Below are 13720 nucleotides of genomic sequence, written 5' to 3'. Positions count from 1 at the left end.
ATCATACAACGGAGCGCAGGACTGAGAAGATGAGCCAGTGTGCCCTGGGTGATAATTCTCAACAAAACTCTGGGCTCCGGCAGGGGAGGTGCTTCCCGATTTATGAAATACTCTCACAAGTCCTGGACCCTCGTAACAAGAAGGCAACAGGCGGTTACTGCATTGTCTCGAGAGTGAGAGTGTTAGTCACTCAGTCATGTCTGGCTCTTTGCGACCCCATGGACTGTAACTGTCAGGCTCCTCTGTCCATGGGGATTCTCCAGGCAAGAATACTGGAGTGGGCTGCCATTCCCTTCTCCAGGGGAAGCTTCCTGACCTAGAGCTTGAACCCAGGTCTCCCACATTGCGGGCAGATTCTTCACCATCTGAGCCACCAGGGAGGGGTGAATAACTAGCATCGAGCGACTTGCCCAGGGCCACGTAACACAGGGCCCTTGCACAGCTCTACCTGGGAACCATTTGTGTGGGTTATTCAGCACACCACCTGTGCGGCCATTCACGGCAGCTCTGTGCGATGGCTGCATGCGCTTCTGACCCCAAATGCCCTGTCAGTCACATGCTGAACCTTCCTGCTGCCCTGGAAGTGGGAACACGGGGCCTGGCACACGGCAGCGCTGTCTGCTGAATGAAGAGAGAAGTGAACAGTCGTTCTTCTCTCTCTGCCTTTAATAACATCCTCAATGACTCAAAAAGGAGTGAAGACAGCCTCCGTCCTCTCTTCTAAACACAGCCTCTGCTGTCTCAGCGTGCTCACAGGTGAAATGGCTCCAACACAAAACCGAGGGGGAGGAAACCAGCACCCCAACTGGGAGGGAATGAGACAAGCCTCGTGGCAGAGGCAGTGTGGGAGCAGGACTTCAGGGATGGGTCAGCAGAGGAGACGCTGGGGCCATCAGGCCACAGGACCGGCAGGGACAGGTGCACAGAAAGACACAATGGAGAGAGGACACCGGGAGCTACCTGGGCTGGGGGGCCTGGAGAAGAGACACCGCACAGGGAGAGACTGGCCATCGACAGCCCCCACTCTCGGCAAGTGAGGTACGCATAAACGCAGTCGGCAGTGGGCTGGGGCTGGCGCGAACGTGCTCTGAAGAGGTGTGCTTTGGGGACGTCAGTCTGCCACCTGGGCAACTGGACTGGGGACTGATAAGCCAGGTCAAGGAAGTTTGAGTACCAACAAGGTACCTGCCAGGCCCGAGCCCAGCTGGCCCCGGAGGCGGGGACACAGAGCACAGAGGACCACGCCCGATGCTCGGGTCCAGAAGATGGGCCGGGGGAACTGGACGAGGCTCTGGCCCTCATCTGTCAGAAGGGTGACCCAGAGCCCAGCCCAGGGGTTTCGGGGTCTCTCTCTGCAAAATCCTAGCAGAGGCGACTGCAGAGCGGAGCCCCTCCAGGAGGCAAGAGCTCCCCAAGCGCCCTGCGTGTCTGCCCGCACACGCTGTTCATTAACTCCGGTGACACGGCAACCACGGTTGGGTGTATGAAGGCACGTCCAATTAGCCGGGCCTACATGAATATTTGCACTCTTAAATCTTTTGCATTTCGAAAGGGTTAAAGCTTATTATTAGCATATAATTTACAGTCCTTTCTCCCAGGAAAGGAATAATGCACAGTAAATGCCACATTCATTTTAATAATACATGTTACAGTCTGTGCCCAACATCTGCACAAAGGTAAAGGAGACAGATTTTTTTGACGTGTCCCACTCTGCCATCTAAACACAGGCTTTTTGTTTCTTAAGTGACGGAAGGTTTAATCAAGAAAGCAGGCAATTCATCAATCGCAACAAGGCGGCGTGTGAGCGCCTGACAGCACACACATGGTTGTGTACAGAGCAAACCTGGCCACCTGTCACCCGCACCTTTGCATCAGGATGTACAGATCTACTACTCAAGCAAGTCCCCACCCGCGCCCGCTCAGTTCTGCCTGCTCTTCTCCTCGTTTCCTTTGTGCTCGGTTTTGTTGTCAGGGCAGGAAGAGATGGATAGACAAGGGACGCCATGTTAGAGGGGATGATAAAAATTTATATGCCTTTAAAATGACTTATTTCCTTCTTGATTCGAGCACCATTATTATAAATATATATATTTTTTCACTCCACTGAGGAATCTTCCCCATATGCTATCATCTGGCACCCGTCAAACCCACGTTCCTCCCTTGGTTCCCTGCCTCTCCTCCCTCCAGCTCACCCCCCACCACTCCGAGCAGTCCTAGGTGAGTCTGAAATCCTCAGTGGAGGATACATGAAAAGAGGTGGGCGGGGGGTGGGGGGAGGTCTGAAGTTCAAGGCCACAGAAGCCGCAAGAACATGTCCATTAATTCACAGGCCACAGAGGTAACTGTGAATGCAGAGGCTGACTAACGTTTACTCTGGGGCTCCCGCTGGAAGCTAGCAGCCCTTCCCCAGCTTTGAGGTTGTGAACCCACCCGCAGGCTGGCACTCACCCACACATGTGACACCCACACAAAACACAGGCAAACTCTGCAGCATAAACATGGCACGTGGACGGCTGTCAGTCAGAACACCTCACACAAAAAAGAAGGGCATTTCTCATTTCTCACATGCCCGACTGTTTTAGTCTTTTGGTCGTTTTCCCACCTGGCATTGCTTTATGGTCATTAAAGTATCAAGTTTGTTTCTGACTTTCCTGGAGAGATTTTCTTCTCCTAATTGAAAGACAGAAATAACGCAATCACTAAAAATGAAAGGAAAATACATTCGTAATTGTTTGGTATGCTATAGACAAGTTTCTAAAGGATCACACTGTAAAACACACAGATTCGTTTTCTTTTCATAATAAGATGAAGAGCCGGTGGCAGAAATTTTATCCAGTTGGATGAAATATATAAATCATGAATTTCATAATACTGATAATTAAATGTCCATCTTCCAATTTAAATGAGGACTAGATTAAAACTGCATGGAGAAGGCTGATATTCAGAAATCATTAATTATTTTTAATTGCTTTGCGCTTTCCTGGTCTGATGTCAGCGTCACACAGCTGGTACGGGTTCTGTGTTTCAGATAAAATCCCCCTTCTCTCTGAATGAGGGTCATGGCTACACTGCCTGCTGATGGACTCGGGCTTGTCCATGCTCACATGCTTCCTGATGTCAAACATCTTGAAAACGGACTGGTTTTTAAGAGGGAACAGCTGTGGAGGGCAATAAGCTGGCTTTTCCACAATCAAAAAGAAAACCAAAAAGGGGAAAAAAAAAACCCAAAACCTGAAAAACCCAGAAGAGCTCAAGACAGGGTGACTGCACCCCCAGTTGGCCAGGTCGGCTCCGGGTTCCCTGGCTCTGTCTGGGGCAGCTCCACGCCCCTTTCACTCTCAAAAGTGACGACGTGGAAAATACATTAAGTGGTCAGCCTGGTACTGAAGGACAGATGAAGACATCAGGCACTAAAAGGTGCTCCCCGCACCGTGTGGCCTCCATGCATGTCTGCGTGTGGCTCACCCTCAAACCGGGCTGTTTGAGAGTTTTGGCTTTATTACGTGCTGGTTTTAATGTGCACCTGCTTTATTTTACTATTTTACACAACTATGTTGATTTTTTCAAAAGCAAGAAAACTAAGTTCTTTGGGAAAAAATTCTTCACGTGGAGCTATGAATCCGTTTGTAACCACCACAAAAACAAAAGAACGTTACCGTGTCGCTTCCCTGTTCATGAAGTAAAACCTGCCATGAGACTGATGGGACGTTCCTAGGTTGGAAAAAGCAATTCTGGGGTCTCTGAATTGCGCTACTCGTTACAGGGACCCTCGGCACAGGAAACCCTCAAGGTGGACAGGACATCAGGGAGCTCCTCTTTCCTGATGTCCCCCAGGTCTCCAGCCCCTGGTCTGATGCCCAGCACAAGGACATTTCTTAAGAAACATCTCACTCGGGCTTCCCTGGTGGTCCAGTGGTTAAGAACTCACCTGCCAATGCAGGGGACACCGGTTCGACCCCTGGTCGGGGACGATCCCACATGCCTCGGAGCCCCTGGGCACTTGCGCCACAGTGACTGAAGCCTGTGTGCCCTAGAGCCCCTCCTCCGCAACAAGAGAAGCCACTGCAATGAGAAGCATGTGCATGGCAACTACAGCAGCCCCCACTCAGCTAGAGAAAGCCCGTGTGCAGCAATGACGACTCAGCGCAGTAAAAAAAAAATCACTGCATTCAACTTCCAAACATTTAGGGTTTCCAACATGAGTCGGTCACACTCTATCGTTATCAAGCTCACTGAAAAGCGGCTCTTCTGTTGTTTCCAGCACCTTACAGGGCCCTCTCTATGCGGAAGAATTCATAAAAGGAATAGTTACATTCTTCCCGAACAACTGGCTTGTTTCTATGTTGTGTATAAAAAGATTTGACTCTGGACCAAACCTGGAATCTCCCCTTCATGCAAACCTCACCCAAGGCTGCACCCTCCTCTGCTATCCTGTATTTTCATCCACTCCTGCTCTGCCCCTTCCATTTTCACTTCGCTACATGTGTTTTCAGAGCTACCTTAAATCTGGAATAAGTGGAAGAGAAATGAATAAGTGCTCAGACATCTAAACATCAAAAAAAAAAAAAAAAATAAGAAAAAAAAAAAAAAGGGAGGACACCACCACCTGGGACCAAAATAGAAGACTTTGAGGAGCAAGAAGACATTCTTTAAAAGAAAACTAACAGTCACTAGAAGTTCTGACAAGGAAACTTAGGAGCTGGGGCTCTGGGACAGAATCTAGAGAAATCAACACGGCCTTGAAGAGTCCCCCCGGGGGACAACACCTTAAGGGCATCTAACCAAGGGAGACACAGCAGTGAGAACACGACCGGGAAAGCATGCGCCTGCCAGCTGCCATGGATCACAAGTGAGACCAGTTTAAAAAGTGGTTTGCCGACCCTAATATATGCAGGTTACAGAGTGGGCCACACCAGGCACCCACCGTTTTACTTCATCTCCTCTTTCAAGGAAAACCACCCTCAAACCTTAGAGAGTGAATACCATGGAGATGGGGGATTTGAGGGGCAAGAAAGGTGAGGTGGCAGCAGGTGCGTCCAGGTGCTTTCGGGCTCAGCTGGGGACTGGAGGGCCAGCAGACGCAGAGGATGGTCAGTGATCTCTGAGGAACATCAGTGGACAGGAGGGTCCAGGGGACGGGACAACAGAGGACAATCACGTCCACAAAAAGGGACAAGAAGCAGCTATTGATCTGTGGTCTGGAAGTGATTTCCGTTAGAATTCGAAAGCACAGTATGAGTCTGTGAGAGTGTTAGTTGCTCAGTCGTGTCCGACTCTGCGACCCCATGGACTGTAGCCCACCAGGCTCCTCTGTGCACGGGATTCTCCAGGCAAGAAAACTGGAGTGCATCACCATTCTCTTCTCCACGGGATCTTCCTGACCCAAGGATCGAACCCAGGCTCTCCTGAATTGCAGGCAGATTCTTTACCATCTGAGCCACGGGGAAGTCCTTGTGAAGCACTCAGACGGAGGCTTGTGAGCCCTCAGAAAAGACGGTGGCCACTTGGGAAGCTTCCCAAGAGTGTGCTGAATTAACCCCAAGCCGGTATTTTTTATTATGGGAATAACACGTGCTATCATAGAAAAGTGAGACACTGCAAAGAAACAAAAAGAAGAGCTGGAAAACCCAGTGAAAACCACTGTGAATGTCTTGTGTGTGTACGTTTCCAGGTCTGTGGATATATCCTTTAAAATGAGATCACACTGCACACTCCAGTTGTCACTTAGCACTATTCATGCACACCTTTTTATCTAAATAAAAAATCTGTTTGATGCTTGAGAAGTTAAGGCCACTGTATGGAGGTTTCATAATTTAACCGACTTGCCTTTGTTTTAGACATTTAGGATATCCACCCCCCACACCTCTTTTTTTGAGTTATTACATTTAAAAAGCAGCAGTGCTCGCCCTTGCGGATAAGTCTTTTTTTTTTGCACATCTGTAAGCATTTTCCAGAGGAAATTCCTGGAAGAGGAAGTGTGAGGATCAAAGTTGTGCTTCATGGCCATTCTGATGAGGGTAATAGCTGGCAGAGAAGGGAGTAAGCATCTCAGGATTTTGGCACAGAGGCTTAGAAGTTCCTCACCCCAATTCTGTGGGCAGGAGAGAGCTACCCACAGGCTGGATGGTGGAGAATAGTTGGCACGCATCACTGATGGGATGCGTGGTATCCCAAATGGCTGGGCGGATATGAATGCACAGCAAGACAGCACAGCTGAACAACACAGAGGACCTTGCGGAGATGGGCTGGGCTGCTCAGAGGTGGTGGCCCCAGCTGCTGGAGGGCTCAAATAGCATTTAGAATGATCGCCTCCCTGAGATGTCATAAAGGGTATTCCTGGGCAAGGTAGACATGGGCTAAAAGCTTTTCTTCCTCCCTCCCTTCCTCCCACAACTGTTTCAGGAGCACCTCTGTGTGCTGGGGACAGAGCTACACGTGGTCCGTACCAGATTCCCCAGCAGTGTCACTCCCTTTGCAGGCAGGACACAGATGAATTGTCTCAGTGAAAGTACAGAGGGGAGATCCTAACAGGTACGCCCTTGGGAAAATATGCAAAAGTAAATATCACTTTAATAACCATATGTACAAATGAAATGTGGGCTGCTTTTCAAATTTCTTATTACCTTGTTTGGAAATCTACTTATCTTAGGAAGGGACTGCAAATGAAGGGAGCGGTAATCAAGTGTTTTCAGGAATGAACCAGAGCAGACCAGGAGTTTGTACCAAAGGCTCAGGGCCTGAGGTCTGCAGTAAATGTGTGCAGGGCTGGTTTAGAAGGAGAACAGTGTGGTGGCTCAATCCATTACCAGCAGAGCACCAGCCATTATGGCAGCAGGCACGGGGCCCGGGCTGGGCCTGCGGCACCCGCTGCCTTGACTGTTTCTGGAATAAACCTTTGAAACCTTAACTTCGCAACACCAAACTGAGACGTGCCATTCGGTGCCAAGCACCGTTGGAACGGGGGGGACGGCGGGGAGGGTGTCTCTGCTTCCCTCTAGCCAGATCGGCTTGCAGGCAGGCTGCTGGTGGGCGGGCAGGCTTCCCAGCTGCACCATGGTTGCCCAGTGCTGAGCTTGCAGGCCTTACGGAGCCAGCGGGCCCTGCAGGGCACGCCTGGCAGCCTCACAATGAAGCAGTCCTGGACCCTGGCAGAGCAATTTGGGGCCTGCAGCCGCCGAGGAGGCCTGAGCTGCCTGCTGTTGTGGGCTGCGGCCTCAACTACCTCTGTTTGGAAGATAAAATCCAATTGACTGCCACTTACATAAATGTAACAGGAAGTTCCTGAATGGCTTCCCCTGTGTCTTGAGGCTGTTACCTTGGTACTGCTAAACTAACAGCTGAAATGAACCCAGACAACACCTCATCAAAGCTGCGGGGCGAGGAAGCAGTGGTCCAGGGGCAGACAGGAACATTCCTGCCAAACCAGAGGAGATTTCACTTCGTGGGCCCTTCTCTGCAGAAATGTCAACAGCTGGGAAAGCCATCAGAGAACCCAGGTGAGGTGGGGGCAGCTGGACCCTGTGGCTGGAAAAAGATTTGCAAGCTGGAGGGGGGAAAAAGGCATCTGCTTTGGTTGAGCTGCCTGTATGTGCATTCAGAGCGGGATTTCACCCCGCTGGATTTCACAGGCCTGTTGTGCACCACTCTGCCACTAAGCATCTGGGGAAATATCCAGCTTTTCTACAAAATAGGTCATCTTTCCACATTTGTTATGCTCCTTGTCGACTCTGCTGAAATAGCCAGAGCACAGAAGAAATTCTCCCTGGAGACGCTGCTCTCAGACAACATGCGCCCGCTCCCCTTGGGGACTCGGCTCCTGGCATGGGGCTAGGACGAGGGCTGTGGGGACCTCCCTGTCGCTCCCCTTTCCCGGCAGGAGTGCCACCCAGAAATGGAACAACTGGCCTTTGCTTATCCTTCCAAACCTATTAGGGAGCGATCATAACAAAGAAAAACGAATACTGACACGAATTATACCATTGTTCTATTTCATCTGTTTAGTACCCTGAAGTTGCAATTTTTAGAAAAAAAGATTACCTTTCAAATAACCGGTTCATTATGGTACATGAATGAATGCCATGTTCCCGTGTTCAAAACGTCACTCACCATTAGGGGTGCGTGCTGGTAAGTGGCACCGATGTGCCATTTCCCCTTGATACACCAAGGCCTCCGACTGGAGGCCCCTGTATAATCGGAGTCAAGTTCGTGGGTTTCCTCAACTCTTAGCAACTCCCCTGCACTGCCCGCCACCTAATGAATCTCAATTCCGTAATAAGGCTTTGTAAGTTTTTCCCTCTCTGGGTAAGGTGAAAAAGAAAACTGTGATGAAGTTCCTGCCAAGGTAACACTATCCATTTCAAGGCCGAGTTCAGAAATCACAGACTCAGATGATGGGGGTTGGGGGGAGCGGGAGGGAGGCCCCCTGTGTACCCTCTGGTCGCAAACCCAGTCTTGAGAAACAAGAGGCGAGGACAGATGTGGACAGGAGGGCAGGCGGCACCGGGCCTCGGATCTGCGCAGTCCCCGGTCCCTGCGGGGAACTCGGCTTGGACCTGGCAGGTGAACAATGTGGTCACTATTCTCCGAAACCTCCCTTCAAGCTTGCAAAACCCACACGCTGTTTTTCATCATTAGTTTCAAAACATGCTGAGGTTCTGGCCCTTCACTAAGTGCTGCGGTGACACAGAGGAAAGGGGAGGCCTGGACCCTGTGGGGAGCAGGCCCCTTGCAGGGGAAGAAAGAGCAACGAGATGCACAGGTGCCGTTAGAAGTGAGACGCGCAGAGGGAGGTGGTGCCCGGGACACAGGCATGCTCGCTGGCCCTTGGCGGTGGCCCACCTACCTGAGATGGCATAGAGATTGGAGTGCTGGTATTCATAGTCAGCCCGAGTGCTGTTCCTGCCTCGGAAGGTAGCGGGGAGCGTGAGAGAGATGTGCCTGAGGAAGACAGAGGAGAGAAAAGGAGGTTACAGGGAGCATGGAGCAGTCCCCAAGGCTCAGAAAGCGCAGGTGCCGCCATAAGCCCACAGCGCAGCAGGCCTCCATCTACCCAAGCAGCTCGAGTTCCCCAAGGAATTGAGAAGTTTCTGGACATCAGCAGCTACCTTTTCTATACACAGAAGGACATCCAAGAGGAAGAAAGCGTTTCCCAAGCCTTACATGATGTCCCAGGTGCCTGGAGGAGGCAGGTGACTTAACCCTGATCTCTGCTTACTGGGCAAAGCACACCAAGGGGACCAGGATGCTCAGCTCCGAACACAAGCCTCGGTTTGTCCCGTCATCTTGGTCCCATTACCCACCCAGTGGCTTCCACGCCTGTCCCAGGAAGCACTTGGTGAAGGAAGATGTTAGGGGTTATTACCAGGTGAGCCCAGGAAATGAGGCCCACTGAGAATCAGAATGGCATGTTCCTCTGAATTCTGTGAGCGGCACACGTCCGCCTCAGGTGGCAGCACACAGTAGATGCTCAGAAAGCACCTTCCATTGACCCAGTGTGTCTTTTATGGCACAGGTGTTGGCCATTAAGGCTCAACGCCCAGAGTGTAAGTGCATCCTCGTTCAAAGCATATAATCCATTTGGTGTGGTTATCAGCTGCCTTTTAGTGAATGCTGAGAAGAAAAGATGATGATAATAGGAAAGACATTTAAAACCCAACAGGTCTGGGGAGCACAGTCACCCCTTCGTGGTACGACTGGGGCTGGTTTGAAGTCGCTCAGCAGCCTGAGCTCCAGTCACATAGTCATTCCCAAAATGGGAGAGGCTGGGATGGAGGGTACTGATCACGTAAAGGAAGCTGACGTTCTGCACGCTGCCCTTTTCATACAACAAACATGTAATCTTCTAGAACGGCTCTGGGAGGGAGGTGGGGCCTGTTCTCACGGGGCCAGGAGGAGCAGAGGCCCTCCCAGGGTCAAGATGAAAGCCGAGGGCTCTAAGTGAGGTGGCTGAGCTGTGGGGTGAGCCCTGAAGGTGAACACCGGTGCCGTCCGTCCGGCCGCTCAAGCAGGCGGTGGGGCCTTGCTGGGCACGGGGGGACCGGTGACACTTCACGTGAGAGGAGTATCCACAGGGCGCTGGGATGCATGTGCTGTGAACTTGCACTGCTGGCTCCTTCCTGATGAAAGGGTGACACCGAGGCGAGCTCTTTCCACAAGGAGCTCTAGGCTACAGGGGACAGAAGGGCTGGAACAAACTGGGGTGCACCAGGAGATGTGCTCCAAGGAGGATAAAATCTGTGCACTCAGCATGAAGGCGGGGGTGCAGGGCTTACAGTGGCAGCCCCTCCGAGCTGGATGTGGGTTACAGGAGGGGACAGGACCTACGTACGGGCAGTCAGGGAGCCACTCTGCCGCAGGGCTAGAGTGGGAAACAAAGCCACAGCCAGACAGGAAAGGATGCCAGAAGCCACACTATGGGCTTTGGGATCTATCCGCTTGGATGAAGGTTCTTGAACTCTGTTCTGCTCGTCAGAGTGCAGAGGCAGTGCTCTAGGCACCTGGGAGCTCGCTAACAACACAGACTCAGCTCCCCGACCTGGGGAGTCTGTTCAGAGGCCTGGGGGGGTGCACCCTAGAAATCCCTGGAACCAGGCGAGCAGTGACTCTGAGGATGGGCTGGTTTGGGAACCCTGGCAGGGGGAGGAGAGCTTCAGAGGGTGGAAGCAGGTGATCGATGCCTCCGACCGCAGCACTCAGTCAGTGGAGCTGAGCAAACAGAAGAATAAATTACTGACTGTGGTTGTGGTTGAGCAGAGCTAAAACAATGACAGGCGGCCCTGTAGAGAAGGTCGGCTGGCCCTGAGTGGGGGCCTCGGGGTCAGCAGATCCCTGGGTTCTCTTCTGGCTCTGCATACCGGCCCTGCAAGGCAGGAACCCAGCCTGGTGTAGAGTGAAAATGTGGGCACCTGTGTCGAATATCTTTAAGCATTTCAAGAGGGCGACAGCAGAGCCTTGAACCCAGTGTGGGGCCCTCCAGAACGGGGGCCTGTGCCATGCGCTGGCCACACACTCGTGCAGCTGGTGTGCCCCACGTGCTGGCGCTGCACTCACTGTGCCCTGAGGGCTTTTCCAGGAGCTGGGGAAGAACTGAGCTTCAGCACTGCCATGCCCTGAGACCACTGAGCCCTGAAAGCCCTAAGAAGGTACGCCACACCTAAGGACGCACCACACTGCTGGCATGGTGTGGCAGCGCTCCAGGGCCCTTGCAGAGGAGGCAGGGTGTTGGTGGAACCTCAGATGACAGGCCAACCCGGGTGACAGCACAGGGGGGTCTCTTCCTTGGCTGAGAAGACAGAGCCAGACCAGCTAGATGGCCATCAGAGATGGCCAAGGGAGCCCTGGTCCAGTCAACCCAGACCTGGGGAGGGGGGACTCAGGGTGGCAGGACAGGCAGGGTCCTGCTTTTGCAGAGCTCCCCTACTGCAGATGGTGACTGCAGCCATGAAATGAAAAGACGCTTACTCCTTGGAATGAAAGTTATGACCAACCTAGACAGCATATTAAAAAGCAGAGACATTACTTTGCCAACAAAGGTCTGTCTAGTCAAGGCTATGGTTTTTCAGCAGTCATGTATGGATGTGAGAGTTGGACTATAAAGAAAGCTGAGTGCCAAAGAATTGATGCTTCTGAACTGTGGTGTTGGAGAAGACTCTTGAGAGTCCCTTGGATTGCAAGGAGATCCAACCAGTTCATCCTAAAGGAAATCAGTCCTGAATACTCATTGGGAGGGGTGATGTTGAAGCTGAAACTCCAATGCTTCAGCCACCTGATGTGAAGAGCTGACTCATTTGAAAAGACCACAATGCTGGGAAAGATTGAAGGCAGGAGGAGAAGGGGACGACAGAGGATGAGATGGTTGGATGGCATCACCGACTCAATGGAGTCGGTGGAGTTTGCGTAAACTCTGGGAGGTGGTGATGGACATGGAGGCCTGGTGTGCTGCAGTCCAGGGGGTCACAAAGAGTCAGACGTAACTGAACTGAACTGAACCCTGTAGCAGGGGTCAGGGACACGCCACCAGGTTACAGGAGCCATGGCTGACGCGGGGCAAGTGGGAAGACTCTCCACGCTCCCCCAGGAAGTGCTGTTCCCCCTGGGAGCTGGGGATGGGGGGCAAGGAGGGGCTCTGGGGTAACTCCTAAGTAGCAGGAGGTCTGGCTGAGGAGAGGGGCTTGGAAGGAGGTGGGGGTGGCTAGGGCCTGAAGCCGGCTGAAGAGAGCGCTTTGGGGTCACTGCATGCAGGGCCCTGCACAAGTTCTGACTTTACCCTGAAGAGTTTTAAGCTGAGAAGGGATAAGCTCCAATTAATAACTTTAGAAGATTACCTCCCTATGGGAAAGTGAGGGGGAAAAATTGAGATGTACTGTAGATGGGAAGAGAGCAGCCAATTTTTATGAGGGTTTTCATGGAACTGCAAGCAGTTATGCAGCACCTACTATGTGCAGACTCAATGCTTCCCACCCAAATCTCCTGCTGTGATCCTCTAAACAGACAGTTTCAGGGGGATTCTATGGCCCACAGAACTTAAGAAGTGTAGATCAGAGAATCAAGCTGCCTGGCTCTACAGCTGCCCCATCCACAAGGACTTCTCCGTCCAAGCTTGCCTGCCTTTTGAGGGCATCAGATTTTGCCTGGCTGACCCCATCCTGCAGACTGCAACCCCCTTCCCTCTGCCCCCACCCTGGGACCTGGTTCTCTTTCCCCCTCGCAGATGGCCCTTCCTGGCTCCTCTTCCACTTTGCGGGGCCTGCTGTTGGCAAGGGTTTGGTTTAGCTCTCTTCTCACTCCACGCACTTTCCCTGGGCAGCCTAACCGGCACCTGTGCCCTGGTCTGAGCCGTCCTCACACACCAGCCACCTCTCCAGACACTCCTGTCACTCCTGTCTCCACCAGAAAGCGAGAAAGTTGTGATTCTCTGGGTCTGCCTCGGCCTGATCCTTCGTCTACCCTGCTCCCTCCTCCTGCGGTCTCCACTTCCTCCTTACTTCCTCTCCAATCTCCTGTTGGTCCTTTAAGACTCTGAGCATCCTCGTTTGGTAAAAACCCTTCCTGGGCTTGTCCCGGGGGGGGACTGGGTGCCTGGATGTCCTCTCTCACTCTGGTTGTCTCAAGACACGTCAAGGAAAAGGCCAACTCTCATCAAGTTGGCACCCCATTTTCTAGGACAGGTTCTTCCCCAGGGCAGACGATCACTGAACAATTCAGAGTGCTGAACAGACTCCACTGAAACCCCTGGGTCTTTTTGGACACGAACCGCTGTGGCCTCTACTATTCCATTTCTGCCTCTGGGCTTGGTCAGTTAGACTCAGAGGTCTCTAGGAGACCCATGACACCACACACCCCACTCCCTGACACTACAGAGGAAAACAGGTCGGTGTAAGAAGTCAGTGGTGGCAGTGACCAGGAATTCACAAGGGAAAAAAGAAAGAAAAGGCTCTGAGCACTATACAACGGGCAGACAATGTGGGGCTGGTGCGGGTAAGTGGGAAATTCCAAGAGAATTCAAGTCACAGGCCTGACTCTTTCAGAGGCTAATTGCTCAACAGGAATCCATCCAACTGAAGTCAAGTCACCAAAAGCTTCAGCTCTGGTGGCTGATAGCCACCAGGTGGGGAGGGGGTTTTAGGGCAGCAATCTGAGCAGCAAGAAGACCCCTGGCCAGAGAGGGCTGAAGGGAGGAGACCCCACATAACAAACAGCTGCTTGGGCATCATCACTTCTC

The 13720-nt window shown here is 52.1% G+C and overlaps 1 protein-coding gene across 3 annotated transcripts in view; it reads right to left on the bottom strand.

Moving 5' to 3' along the window:
- MVB12B (multivesicular body subunit 12B) overlaps positions 1–13720 on the bottom strand; it is a 193686-nt gene that overhangs the window by 73172 nt on the left and 106794 nt on the right. For all 3 annotated transcript variants that reach the window (XM_010844089.1, XM_010844087.1, XM_010844088.1), the window contains exon 7: positions 8843–8937. In XM_010844089.1, the coding sequence (XP_010842391.1) occupies positions 8843–8937 (95 nt within the window). The remainder of the gene's footprint in view (positions 1–8842; positions 8938–13720) is intronic.

The sequence above is a fragment of the Bison bison genome, unplaced genomic scaffold, assembly GCF_000754665.1.
Source record: "Bison bison bison isolate TAMUID 2011002044 unplaced genomic scaffold, Bison_UMD1.0 scf7180017864193, whole genome shotgun sequence".
In the NCBI taxonomy this organism is placed as follows: Eukaryota; Metazoa; Chordata; class Mammalia; order Artiodactyla; family Bovidae; genus Bison; species Bison bison.
Note: the sequence above shows the minus strand (reverse complement) of the source record. Positions and strands in the feature narration are given on the sequence as shown.